This window comes from Peromyscus eremicus, chromosome 8b (assembly GCF_949786415.1).
Source record: "Peromyscus eremicus chromosome 8b, PerEre_H2_v1, whole genome shotgun sequence".
In the NCBI taxonomy this organism is placed as follows: Eukaryota; Metazoa; Chordata; class Mammalia; order Rodentia; family Cricetidae; genus Peromyscus; species Peromyscus eremicus.
The window spans coordinates 63,147,656-63,162,367 of NC_081424.1; the positions used below are offsets into that span (position 1 = coordinate 63,147,656).

A 14,712-nucleotide genomic window follows, 5' to 3' on the forward strand; every position below is an offset into this window, starting at 1 on the left:
ATTCCTGGGGCAGCACATTTGAAGATGGAAGGGCAAAAGAAATGCCCAAATGGGCAGGCAGCACAGGATCCAGGCAAAATCTGGTTGGAGAGGAAATCTGTTCCCGTGATTAGTGAGCTTCCCCAGCCAGCCTGTAGGTGGGTGTGTTTAACAGGAGGAAGCAATGGGAACCAGCCTGTCAGCCAGCCTTTCAGGCTAATTAGCTCAGAATACAACAAAGATAAGTAAGCCTGAGAGGAGGGCCCTGAGGGTCTTTAGATTCTGGGAAATGTCTGATTGGCAGATGTTAAAAGGGATTCTTTGGTAATCCAGTGCATCAATGAACTGCACAAATTCAGTCCAGAGCTGCAAGAATTCAGGCATGAGGACACTGTGCAGGAGGCTTGCACAGGCAGACTCGAGATGGACAGAACCTTGGAATCTCTAAGGCACATCATTGCCCAAACCTTGCCTCACAGAGACCCGGCTTTGGTCTTCAAAGACTGTAAGTACTGAAGGAGAAAACCATATTTTTTCTGACTTTTTAGAAAATAGTTCTGAGTGTCTAGTCACATCCTATTTAACTATGATTTCTGCTAGATCTTTGTAGTCGTGTGCTGTGGGGCTAAGCGATATTTAAATTGTTCCCGACTTCAACCAGGAGAATGATTTCATTTTACCTACATCCATGAGGCTCTGGGTTATTTTGCCAAGACACTACTGTGTAGAAGACTCCGTTTCTAAACTCTAAAACCTGCCAAGTCTTAATGAACTTTTCCAGATGCTTTTTAAATAACACAAAGCTGACTGGAACGTGATGAAAACTAAAAATAACTTGGAAATGATAATAAAAAAAAGCATCTCTAGTTGTTAATCTATTTTATCTTCTATAACGTAACTAGTCACATTGAATCAAGTACTGTTTTATCTAAAAATACTTGTAGCTAACAAAATTCAATGATAAATCACTACTGAGCTCCTAAATTTTAATAACAAATTATAAAGCCAATAAAATGAGATGCCTTTAACTTCACTTACATCCCCACCCCCACCCCACATGGCATGGCAAAGTTATTTTTAAATCTTTTTCTAAAATGATTATGAAAAATAATTCAGTCAAGCTTTCCAATTCCAGCAATACTATTAAACCATTTGTCATATAACTGCACTTCTGGAACCAATTTGATTTCTTGCTGCTGCAAAACAGACTATCTTCACAGTGTATCTTATCTACAGTGGGTGTCGGATTACAAAGGGCTTCTGAAATAGAATTGCGCTTTGGAACTGCCCAAAAGGTGAAAATGCATATGGAATGTTTTTTAGCCTGCAATATGTTACAGCTTGTGACTCTAGTGATGTTTGTCTCCATCAAAGTATCAGTGGTTTGGATTTTGCCTTCTGATTAGTGAATAATGGTCCTCTCCAGATGTCCCTGTAGCTTATATTTCTCATATGTGTGATGAAGAAAGAGAAACATTGGGCCACGTTATTCTATAAAATTTCCCTCTTGGAAATTAAATTGTTACCAATCTATCCTCTAAGGCATAAAATGAAAGCTATTTTCTTTCTTATTTTTTTTTAATATTGCCTTCAAGTATTTGTCAATAGCTCTGTTAGAAATAATAAAAATCACTCCGTCCTCAAGCCTAGCCTGGAGTCTATTCTGGCTTGTTATGTTTTCCTCAGTGAAAGGGAGGGAAAGAATGTCTCCTACAATGCATTCAATTCTTAGTGAAGGGTAAAAGGCTTTGGCATGTCCAAAGTTTTGGATAAATTGCAAGGACTTACATCTAGAATTTGGAGCTTAGAGGCAGTAAAAAGAAATGGGGGAAAAGTGAGGCTGCATGGTCCAGGTTTTAAGCTGAACTAATTTCTTCCAATTGCATACTGTCTGTCACCAAAATTTTTGCAAGAATGCTGTTTGGTTTGTTTGTTTTCTCTTTTTTCTTTTTTTTTTTTTTTTGAGACCATTATAATCCACACAGAAATTCTTTCATATGGAAAAAATGTGTCACATTTCATATATTTCATTCACTAACAGCAACAACAACAACAAAAATTCCTAAAGTTGGCATTTTTCATTGTCGACTTACCCTGAAATGAACTGCCACTCGCAGCTGTTTGTCTCACTTAGTGAGTATGAAGAAAACAAAACAAAACAAAAAAAACCCTGCCCCCAGCCTAACTAGCAAGTTCTGAAAAGTCTCCCGTTCTCCTAACTCACTCCAGGCTCTTCCTCTGCCATGATCCATCCAGTCTCTGCCAGGGGGGAGGGCTGTGCGCTTGAACACATCACTGCTAATTATTTAAGTAGAATTACTTCCTTGCTCTCTTGGAAGATGAAAGGGGTCTTCAAAAAAATTATAAAACCCAACCCAACTGAACAAATGAGTGTATATATATTAAAAACAACAACAACAACATCAGGTTGTTTCTAAACTCCTGTTCTATGAATGCAAAGTGCTATTTTCTTCACTCTTTGGACACACAGTATGGAGAGCAAAAAATGGCCCCCCGAGTTATTCACCACCCTTGGTTGGCTTTTGATTTGCTTACAAACAAGCAACAGTTGGTAAATTTTCTCTTCAAGTTGATTAGGAAAAGCACTCAGAGCATTTTCTAGTCTGAGGCAGCTCCATGTGGGAATAGTTACATTCACTTAAGGAAATAAATGTTGAATGCATTGCTTAGCCATGAGGGCCCTTCAGATGGCATTTTACAATATGTTAAGTCTATTGTAGTTTAGATGTTGTTCATCTACGATAGCTGTATATTTTTAAAAGTATTATTTTCTTTCTTAAAAGGAAAGGAATCACACAGCATTTTTCTTTACTTCCTAGTTGACATTCAAATGAAAGAGGTTTGGGATAAGGTGGGCTCCCAATCTGAAATTTGCTTCTGAAGGCTGACATAAGACTGTTCTCCACAACAGGAGCATCTCTGTAATAGGCAGCACTGGATAGCAGCACTCAACCAGACAGAATCTGTTTTCAGAGAAATTATGGCATGTGTCCATGCTGACTTTCATTCTGAGCTTTGTGTCATCCAGTTTCATTCCATGGGTCATGAGTCACATGCAAAGATGAGCTATCTTAAGAGCAGCCCCTGCCCTCTCTTGAGGAGCATGTACTTTGTTTGCTACTGTTTGACCAGTCCTTGGCTTTTTCTCAAAAGAAACTAATGCATGATCTCAAGATGGCTATGTAGCAGATACTAACCTAGGTACTAATTCTTCACATTACAAAAGGTAAGATACTTGCATACCATTTCTAGGGTGTTACTTCATCAATTTTATAGACGCTAGGATATTAAATCCTCATTGTATGACAGATAATATGCCAGGAACATTTTTTCATAGCAAGCCAGTAAATGCAAATACTGCTGTAGTACTGTCGTGTTGTTATTATAAGTTAAGGAATGGAGGCAAATTGACCAAGCCCCACCACGGTACGAGATAGAGGCTAGATACAAATGTCTTCCAACTCCTTACTTTTAGTCATTCACTATATAACGCTGCTTTTTAGTGGTGCCAGTTACCATATTATCAGGGCTGTAATGGCAAAGTCTGTGGGGAAAACAGAGAGGGAAGAGAAGTGAACTTTCTGGGAGGTGAGGGAGCCTAGTAAGTAATCATATTTGAACAGAGTATGACAGGGATGCAGACATGGAAGCGTTTTTAGAGGAGGAGAAGCTACTTGGCGAAAGGCCATACAAGAGGCATGGATTGAATGAGACTGAATAGGAGAAGTAGGTTGAGTCTTGCTGACACATAGGCCATTAGGAGGTACTGGAGTTAGGTATGATCTTAAATTATTTGTGGAAGTTTATGGCTTTGTGTGACTCTGTTGGAAGCGTATTACTGATACCTTAGCTGGGAAGAACTGCAGCTTTTATCAGTAGGAAACCATTTCCCAAACCAAGTAAGATGTAAAGTTAGTAAATGATAAATGAGCCTCTAGGAATATGTTACTTTCAGTAGCTGAAGACCAAATCAAAATAACTTTCTCCAAGAGATTGTTTAATAATATCTTGATTATCATTTCAGCCACAAGAATTAGTAGATTACTGGGTTAACCTTATGAAGTTATATGTTAGATTTCAGTAGTATTTTCTCCATATTCTATGATGAAAAAGTAAGATGGAGTCTTTGTTAAATGTTGCTCAGTTAGATGCAAATTTCTCACATATTTGAGGTACATTAACTTTTTTATTTGAAAAACATTTCTCTGCATGGAAGGTTTTATATATATCAGATAGGTGAATACTTAACTTCAAAGAGCACATTTCTACCCTTTGGAAAACTCATACCAGACTACAAGGCTATTAAAAACATCTTAGTAATCATGAATCTGGCAGTATATGGCCTGGGAGAACAAAAATCCTCAAGAGTCAAGTATTTTTTCCGTCCCATTCTCTTTAGTGCAGTTACTTGAAATCTATAAATTTGATGATACATTTATAGTTTTCACATTTCACAGAGAGGGATGGATGTAAGGGAATAAAATTCCTTTGCATACTGCAGTGCATTCCACCATATAAACTGCCCTTGAAAGAACACCATTTCATTACAGAGCAATGATTCCATCTTAATTGCAATAGAGTAAATCTTGATACTTTTAGTATTAAACTAGAAATACATGTTTTATGGAAACCCGTTCAAATGCCAGTCTTACTTTATTTGTAACAGGATACAATGACTTTTATTTGAATTCATACTGAGAAAAAAATGAGAACTTCAGCTCAGCTATCAGTGGTATAAAAGATGTTCTTTTTATCTTTTATCAAAAAATGTTCATTTGACAGCTAATATTGAAAGACAGCCTGAGGAGAAACTATTTCAAAGTCTTTTAACTGGGGGGAGGTGACTTCTCAGTCACTTAAAGGCCAAATCTGCCCTAATACCTTTTTTCTCATATGCAAATACATTTAACAAATCAAAATAAAATATGATAGACAATCATCCCATGAGATCAGTCTGTGGCCTCTTCATAGGTTGCTGCCCCATCTCACCAGAGGTTTTTATTATTTTTTTTATTTTATTTTTTAACAGTTGAGATTTGTTAGCTTGAACTCAATTCTAACAACTTCTGAAACTCATGTGCTAAGTTACAGCCCATAATAGGATACAGCTGCCCGAGGGTGAGGTTCTAAGTTATGATCTTTCTGTTTAAATGATACGGTTTTACTGATTATGTGCTACAGATTGATTTAAGAAATGTTAGACAACTTTAGAAGCCTTTCATAAAAGAACTTTTATTTAATATATTTTATATTCAAGTTTTAACCCCAAAGGCTTTTATTTCTTTTCCTCGATGTTCAAATGCCCATGTAAGTTTAGTCTGTAGAGGCATTTAAAACAATTCTATTTTAAAAGAAAAAGAATCCTATTGAAAGTTTAAAGCTAACAGAAGGGACAGTTACTCCACCCTGTGGTTCTCTCCATTGTCTCTCTGGAGTCAATGGAATGTTACAGTTTTGAATTTTTGTTGGCTTTATTTTTTCTCCCTGATGCGATGATAATCAGTTGATCCCTAGTGCGATCTCATCTTGTTGAGCAGCTGTGAGAACCTATCACTTACCCACCACTCTGTTGGCACTTATGGCCTATGCTTTTTCATCTGAGTTTCTCTCCTATGTTTCTGAACTACCTGTTATAATTTCTCTGGGGTGGTTTTGTCTATAGCTTAGTTTTAAGTCCCAGGTCAGAGTCAGACCTTGTACTTTTGTCACATGCCAGATGCCTTCTACAAGTCCAGGTACCTGGGAAGTATATGACAGATATATTTAAACTACTGATTAATTTTTCTCCCCCATGGAAGGGGAAGAGGGGAAGAGTTTTCACACTGTTAGGGTATTCTCCTTTGTGATGAAGTAAACTTCCCAGCACTCTTCCAAGTCATTCTTCAGTTGACAGAATTATCAGAGAATAACTACATTTAGGAAGAAGTTGACATCAAAATAAGCAGGAGCAACCATGAAAAAAGAGGCCCTGAAGACAGAAAGCCACCTCAGGCGATTCAGCCAGGGAGCTGCCTCGAGCTCTCCTTATGACTAGCTCAGAATCACCCCATGAGCCACTTTGGCACAATGTCGGAATCTACCACACCTACATGTATCCTCAGAATGTGCCTCCAGCTATAAGTCACCAGGGCATTCTTCTTATGCCCAATTCTATTTGTGCTTTATACACTGACCCTGTGGCAAATACTAAGAACCATTCTATAAATCATTGTTTCTAGGGAAATACATTATATACCTAAAACCATATTTGTATAGATGTGACCATTTTAATAAACCTGAATTGTGTGCCTGATCCTCAGTTGGTTATCTCACATCAGTGTCATAAATACAGTGCAATGTCAGTGCCCAATAGAACATGGAGGAAGATATATATCCCATAATTGGAAAATAGGTTGCATCAGGTTTCTATTCTATACAGCCTTTAAAATTGGATGATATCATCTCACTCATGCTGCACATGTAAACCACACATGTGAATTCTATCATGCTGCTGCTGCTATTTAAGTGTGACACATACAATGACTTTTCATTTAATTTGCCTTTGCATCTTCCTTTTGTTCTTTCATATTCCCTTTTCTCTCCCTGTCCTTGCAAATATACATAAAATAAATGTTATTTAACTTTTCTCATAAAAAAGATTTACAATTCAGCCTTTTAAATTCTAAAGGTGAAAAGTACCCCCCCCAAAAAAAGAATGATATTACTTTTAAATTTTTATAGATCCTCCTGCAAAGTTAACTATGTAAAACAACTCAAAGGATTCAGAGAAATGTTTGGATTAGGGGGTGGAAGTGAAGGAAGGAAAGAAAAACCAAACAAAAGCCAGCCAGTTTTCCAGCAGCTTAAGGAGCTGGGGCACAACCCTTGAAGAGTGCCACTGCTAGGAACAAAGAGAACTCCAGCTGCCTGTCCCACTGTGCCAGTGCGGCTACCTTAAAAGAACTTTCACACAGAAGGAAAGGGGGTCAGGGCCCGCCCACTGCTGCTGGACACAAGAGTTCATTGGCCTGGCCAAAGCCAAAGCTAGGGATCATTGCAAATGCCTAGACAGCTGCATGGCTGGTCAGTTCCTGGGGCTAGGACAGACAAAACACAAGACCCAGAGGCACCCTATTTTTCAACCTATTGCGCATGCATGATAAATTAATATACCACAAGTTTGTCCTTTACATTATTTGAGGGTCTTTTTTCTGTTTTCCTCAATTAAATTAGGAAATCACACTGATAAGAACAAGCTCTACATGATTGAGTTGCTGGAATAGTTAATACTATTTAACATTATGTAAAATGTCACCTGTTAACAGATATTTTAATTAAAGGTGGTGTTAAAGTATTATAAACATAAATCCATCTGTTCAAAAGCAGAGAATCAATTTCAATATATGTTAATTATCTTGAAAGCCATTTAACGATCTATTTGTAAATGGCAGTCTTTCCAATTTGTCTTAATTATTTTTGGCAAGGGATATTTTACTCAGCTAGAAATTTTCCCGATATACGATTAAAGAAATTGGCTCTTTTTTTGTGGTAGTCTTATAACAGACTTTTACAATCCTTTGTGTGTATGTGTGTGAACAAATGGCCTCTTCTAGGACTGGTATTTTAAGTGATTGAACTGGGCTGTGAAATATATTATTTTTACTTTCCTGGGGCATATGAGTCACTAAGTATTAAGTTAAAATAAAAGTTAATTCCTCAGTAGTTCTTGCTAACAACAGATCCATTGCTTTTATTATCCATCAAAAAGTGAAAATTTGGGATACTAATAACTTGAGATATTGAGACATGAAACATTTTATCCACTTTTTCTTTTTTTGGCTATTCTAAATCTTTGATTTAACCAGTGAATGTTCTCAAAAGAGCTTGTTCTTTTCAATCTCTGAAATTCTCATGTATTGGGCAATAAATATCACAATGTATTTAATGAGAGAAGTCTCAGCCATGCATACTATTTTTAGAGCATTTAATGATAAGGTTTCCAGAACTCTATGAGCAATTAGTTTCAAAGATGCAATATGCAAACATATAATCATGTCTTCCTTCAACATCTCTGATCACAATAGTTAAGAAACTAGTGCTTAGCATGTGTGGAGCCCTCCTCTGAGCATTTTCTTTTTTTAAGACACACACTGCTTTTCCCAGACAAGGAACTTCAGTTTGGATCAGGTAGGTATCTACTCATTGTGGTACAAACAGGATTCAAACCCAGGCTATCTGATTCTGGAGCACAGACTTGAATTACTCAGCAACTGCCCACCTCCTAATGATAAATGGAGAGACAAAACACAGTGCACATTTTAATGTATATCAGTTAGTGCCTATCATTCAGGGTGCAAATAAAGCACACTTTATAATCTGTGGAGCACATAAAATCTCACAATTCCTATGTGAAAACATAGAACATATATCCCTATTGATGTCTCCATTGAAAAGTTGAAAACACAACTCTTTTGCTCCTCTCTCTTCTTCCTTCCCTCTGTCTCTCCACATATATGTGTATGTTTTATTATATGTTATAAATTATATGTAATATAGATTATTTCCATGTGTGTGTTTGTGTGTGTGTAATAAGCTCTGATTTTTGGTTTAAAACTCTGTCCTCAGAAAAGGCCCAGGTTCCTTTCAATCTACAGGGAAAAAAACCTCTTTTGCTGTTTCATTTTCTACCCACCTCTCATGGACTTTATTTTCTGTCCAACCTCTCCTGACTTAGAGAAGCATTCAGCTTTGAGATTCCTACATGCCCATTCCTACATACGTACATAAATACTACATACACACACATATAAGTAATGGTATTCTTTCTAACAATCTGGCTTCTTCTTCAAAGTTCTATCTCTTTCTTTTTTAAAAATGTAATTTATTTTAGTATGCGTATATGTGTGTGCCTGCTTGTCTGTATGTATGTGATGTATATGTAGATATACACAGAAGTCAGATGAGGGCATTGGATCTCCTGGAACTGGAGTTACAGGCAGTTGTAAGACACCAGTATGGGTTCTAGGACCCAAACCTAGGTCCTCTGCAAGAGCAGTGAGTGCTCTTAACCACTGAGCTGACTCTCCAGCTCTTCTTGGATACAGTCTCCAACAGGCAGTTCAGTGTCTTTAGCAAGGGCAATGGGTAAAGAACCTCATGTTCACTCCAGCTTTGTCCCCCAACTTGATTCAAACGGGACACCAGGCTGGTGGGTCATTTTGAATTATTATAAGAAGTTGAGTTCCTTCACCTCAGTCCTCACCAAATCATGTACCCTCTTGACAGCACCTTTCCTTCATAGGAGAGGGGGAAGATTTACTTCCACTGCCCTTTCAGGTTACTTAGCTGGGCTACAAACTAAGTGTAAGCATATATAAAACAGGAAGCAAGAGGAAAATTATATTTAATGATAAATTTATACAAAGGGTTCATAGTAAATATTCCATATGAAGAAATGTCAGATAAGTGAAATTTATATAGCATTCTGAGTTTCTGAAGTGATGGAGGAGGTGTACTGGGGGAGGGTGGGGATGCAGTAATAAAAGGGTGAGGGAGGGTATGTACTAAGAATAAAGTTTGCTTTATGCAATAACATGTCTTCTCAGATCTGGAAGGACATGGGGGAAGGGAAGAATATATTAAAAATATGTTTACATTTAGAATTATTTTAAATAATAAAAATATAATAAAAATAAAGTTATAAATTTTTGAATAATGAAATAATGAAGTTGAGGAAAACACAAATAAATGGAAAACTAACTCATGCTTATGGATTGGGGGAAAAAAGTCTCCTCAGTCATAAAAGTCATCCCAGAGAAGCTCTCATAGAATGAGAATCATGGATGTGGTATCAGACTCCACTTCCTTTCCTGTGCTCTTCTTTGGTTGGTGCAGTTACAACAGCTGATTTTCTTTTAGATAATGAATTTATTACTTTTTTCATTGCTGTGATAAAGTACCTGAGAAAAGCAACTGAAGCAGAGGAAGGGTTTATTTGGGATCACATTTTTAGGGTAGAGTCTACATCAAAGAGAAAGCATGATGGCAGGAGAGTGTGGTAGCTGGTCACATTGCATCATCAGTAAGCAGAGAAGGACACACGCTGGTGCTCAGCTCACTTTCTCCTTTTATTCAGTCCAGGATCCCAGCCCATGGGATGGTGACACCTGCATTCAGGTTGTCTTTCCTTTCAGTTAAACCTTTCTGGAAACAGCTTCACAGATGCACACACAGAAGTATAGGTACATAATGATTATAGTCTAGTTGAGTTAACAATGAAAAATAACAATCACAGAGGGAGGATAAAAGCATGTGGGATGAAGGTATGAAAAATAATACTAAGAGAAAAACACAATAAAACCAACGCAGAGCCAAATGATTAAAAAAACACTGAAAAGAAAAATGCTGATGTTCCTCTTTGGCTGAGGAATTAGAAGATGGAATTATTTGCCTCTTGCCCCCCCCCCAAGCTTCCAGTTTTTTATAGTTTACCTTGCATGGAGAAAATAAAGATATTGAGTCATATTTGCTCTAAAGCCCATACAGGTTAGACCAGGATGGACTTTTTGCTAGCTAAGCCTTCTTGTAGTACGTACCCGCTGTTACATGGCAGTGAAACCAAAGGCTTCTGTGTTGGGGTGGTGAGGCCTAGATACTGTGTGATCCTGTGTGCCTGGCCATGAAGTATCTGTCCTAGCTTATATTCACATAAGCCTGATCTTACTCCTCTTCCTAGAGGTATGGCAGCAGTTTCCAAATGTAACCTTCCTCTGTGCATCAGAGCCCTCATTTCACACCATGTAAACCTAGCTCCCTGCACCTACATCCAAATCACAGCCAGTTTCCTGGGATCAAACCAATTATCCCAGTCATCTGTTTATCCATGATGAGTAGAGACCTTCAGATCTTGAGATATAAAAGTGAAAGTGCCGGACCTTTTCCTGCTAGAAGGATTTTACTGTAAACTCACTGGTTTTTTTTTTGTTTGTTTGTTTTGTTTTGTTGTTTTTCAAGACAGGGTTTTTCTGTGTAGCCCTGCTATCCTGGAACTTGCTCTGCAGTCCAGGCTGGCCTCAAACTCAGAGATCGACCTGCCTCTGCCTCAAGTGCTAGGACTAAAGGCATGTGCCACCATGCCCCAGCTTGTAAATTCATTCTTCAGGTGGCTCCCAACCATGGCCCTAGAGAGTAAACTAGGACGTGCAGGGCCCTTTCTCCAGCATCTACTCACTGTGTAGATCATATATCTCCTATCTTAAACTACATTTCTGCAGAGTATCAGATTGTCTGTCTGAGGCCTTCCTTTGTTCTTGCTTAAAGCCCTGCAGGAGAGCATCCTCCCCTTTCCCACTATTTTATCTACTGCCCAATGTTAAGATTCATTATTTATTTTACAAATCTAAGGTTAAACCTTTCTGTATTTCATGTGGTCTTTGTCTGATGTTCACAGTTCCACTCCTGTGTCTTCCTACACCACTCATGTTCCCCTATGGTCAAGCACTTGACGATCATTTTAGACTTGTAAAGAACCCAGAAGCTCCCAGATGTCTCTAATCTACTGTCTTATCACCTTCTTATGCAATTCTTTTAAAAATGCATAAATTTCTTTTCATTTTTTCATTTAATGCTGCTGTTATTTCTCAGAGAGTACAATTTCTCTTCTTTCCCCCAGTGTCTGTCTATCTCATTTTCCTAAGGAGAACTCAGCTTAGGTACTCCTCCTTCATAGATTTTCCTTACAACTCTCAGCCCACATCCATTTTCTTTTCACCTTGCAATTATTTAATTACTATGCCATGTTTTTTTATGCTTTAAATATTATCATTCACTCTATCCTACAATTTGATGCTCTAATAAATTATTCACTAATATATAATGAATATATTATTTCTTCAGGCAGACTGTAAATCTCTGTGGGTTGAGAGACCTGTTTTAAACATTTTTTGTACTTCAGGGTTAAGGGTCACACATATACTATGGATGCATAATTGCTTGTTAATGGGATGTTCTGTTCCACTGATCCCTGAAGATATTTTCAGTAGAGCACTCCATGCTGGTTACATAAATCAATTAAATTCAAGACAAATGTATCCACCATCCCATTCACAATTTCTTTAAGCCGGTTAGTAAAGATACAGCCCAAGTGAGGCCACAGGTATCAGTCAGGTGCTAGTTCTGACTGGGTTTCCCTTTCTGCACTCATTGCACCATCTCTAGCTGGAACAGGTTACTACCACGATGGCCATGCTGTTTTAGTAACACTAGAGTTCACATATAAAACAAATTACAGAACTCTCCTATTCCTCCAATTCCTGTTCCTGTTCCTATTCCTATCCTGAACTCTCCAGGAATTAGTGAAATTCACTTACTTCCTATACATTCAGTCAATCACACAACTGTTCAGACCATGCAAAGTGTTGTTTAGATTTCAAATGAACATGATGACTGTTTGTAAGAGGATAATTCTATCCTCTTGGTTGTAAACCAAGGAGGGCACAGAATAGAATGAACCAGAGTTTGTTCCTTCCAGGATCCCAGAGTCTACTGTAAGTTAAATCCCAGAAAACTATAGTTTATTAGATGAATTGTTACCACAAGACATTTCATTCTTCTAGCCAGAATAAAGTCAAGCCAAGTCTGACTTGATAAATGTTGCTGGAGAATTTCTCTCCAGCTCCCGCCACCAAGTCCCGCCAGTTTCAGAGCCCACTTATAAAATAAACATACAAACTCTTACATTATTTAAACTGCTTGGCCATTAGCTCAGGCCTGTCACTGTCTAGCTCTTACTCTTATATTTAGCCCATTTCTATTAATCTTTACTTTGCCACATGGCTCATGGCTTACTGGTACCTTACATCTTCCTTCTCCTGGCGGCGGCTCCAGGCAGTCTCTCTCTCAGCCTTCCACTTCCCAGAATTCTTCTCCTTGTCCCGCCTATACTTCCTGCCTAGCCAATGGCCAATCAGTGATTTATTTACTGACCAATCAGCAACACACTTGACATACAGACCATCCCACAGCACTTCCCCTTTTCTTTTCTTAAAAAGGAAGGTTTTAACTTTAACATAGTAAAATTACATATAACAAAACAATTATCAAGCAAGAATTACAGTTACAATATTAAAGAAGAGATCCTATCTATCTTATATTTGTAAGTTTAAGGTTTTATATCTAACTTATCTTTTATTATAACTAAGGAAAATTGTAAGTATCTAGTCTTTAACCACATCAAAGATCTCAGAAGGATATACTACTACCTGAGAAATGGAGAAGGATATAAGCAACTTTTAGGAGTCTTGTAGGGTAGACAGAGACAGCTGGCCCACAGTCAGGACAAATCTCTGTCACCTGCCAGTCCCACAGCCGCTCAGACCCAACCAAGTAAACACAGAGACTTATATTGCTTACAAACTGTATGGCCATGCCAGGCTTCTTGCTAACTGTTCTTATATTTTAAATTAATCCATTTCTATAAATCTATACCTTGCCACGTGGCTTGTGGCTTACCAGCATCTTCACATGCTGCTTGTCATGGCAGCTGCTGACAGTGTCTCCCTCCGCCTTCCTGTTCTCTCAATTCTCCTCTCTGTTAGTCCCGCCTATACTTCCTGTCTGGCTACTGGCCAATCAGTGTTTTAATTATTGACCAATCAGCAACACATTTGACATACAGACCATCCCACAGTTATCACATTCATTTGGAATCTAAACAACACTTTGCGTGGTCTGAACAGTTGTGTGATTGGACTCATACTTCTCTATGGCAGCTCTATCCCTTTGCATCAGTTAAGTGCCACATCAGCCAAGCTGTCCCCGTGTGCTTTCTCTCTCTCTCTCTCTCTCTCTCTCTCTCTCTCTCTCTCTCTCTCTCTCCCTTCCTTCTTTTCTTCCTTTCAAAATTTTTCTTTTTTCATTTTACATCCCAGCCACAGTTCTCCCTCTCTCCCCTTCTCCCGCTCCACCCCCACTCTACCTTCCATCCTTTCTTCAGAGAAGGTAAGGCCTCCCTTGGAGAGTCAACAAAGTCTGGCATACCAAGTTGAGGCAGGACTAAACCCCTCCCCCCTGCATCAAGGCTGAGCAAAGTATCCCACCACAGGGAATGGGCTCCAAAAGGCCAGTTCATGTACCAGGGATAAATCCTGGTCTCACTGCCAGGGGCCCCACAAATAGATCAAGCCACATAATTGTCACCCACATTCGGAGGGCCTAGTTTGTAGTCACCCCTCCTCCCACCCTCCCCCGCCATATGCTTTCTCCAGGTGTCCAGCCAAGGGTCACTAGCACCCTCCTGTTTAGTGTCCAGATTCAACAGGTGACTGATTAACTTGTCCTGGCTGTTGATAAAACCATTTTTGTTCTAGTGTCCAGTGAGAGAAAGTAGAGACTGGAAAAGGAACCTTACTAAACTTTGAGAGAAATAATGCAGACCCTTAAACAATATGTCATAGACCACAGCTTCTCAAACTGCTGTGGTGACCCCATGAGAAGTTAACTGAATGTGGGGGTGGCAAAAACCATTGGCAACAGCAAAGGGGTTTTGAATATGCAATGACCAAAAGTTAATTTAAAATCAAATGCATACTGAATCCGGGGTGCTCAGAGCACTGCTTGTTTGTGTTGTATCACATGACTTCACTGCAACCTAGGTTCTGAATACAACATGCATAGTTCACACTATGTGTACTGTCCACCACTAGCCACAAGAGGAGATACAGATAGAAATATGTA

At 38.6% G+C, this 14,712-nt stretch overlaps 1 protein-coding gene across 1 annotated transcript in view; it reads left to right on the top strand.

The window, feature by feature from the left end:
* The first annotated feature begins 402 nt into the window (after window positions 1-402).
* Lix1 (limb and CNS expressed 1) overlaps window positions 403-14,712 on the top strand; it is a 47,786-nt gene continuing 33,476 nt past the window's right edge. Inside the window, exon 1 of the mRNA XM_059272415.1 lies at window positions 403-484. Coding sequence (XP_059128398.1) covers window positions 403-484 — 82 coding nt within the window. The remainder of the gene's footprint in view (window positions 485-14,712) is intronic.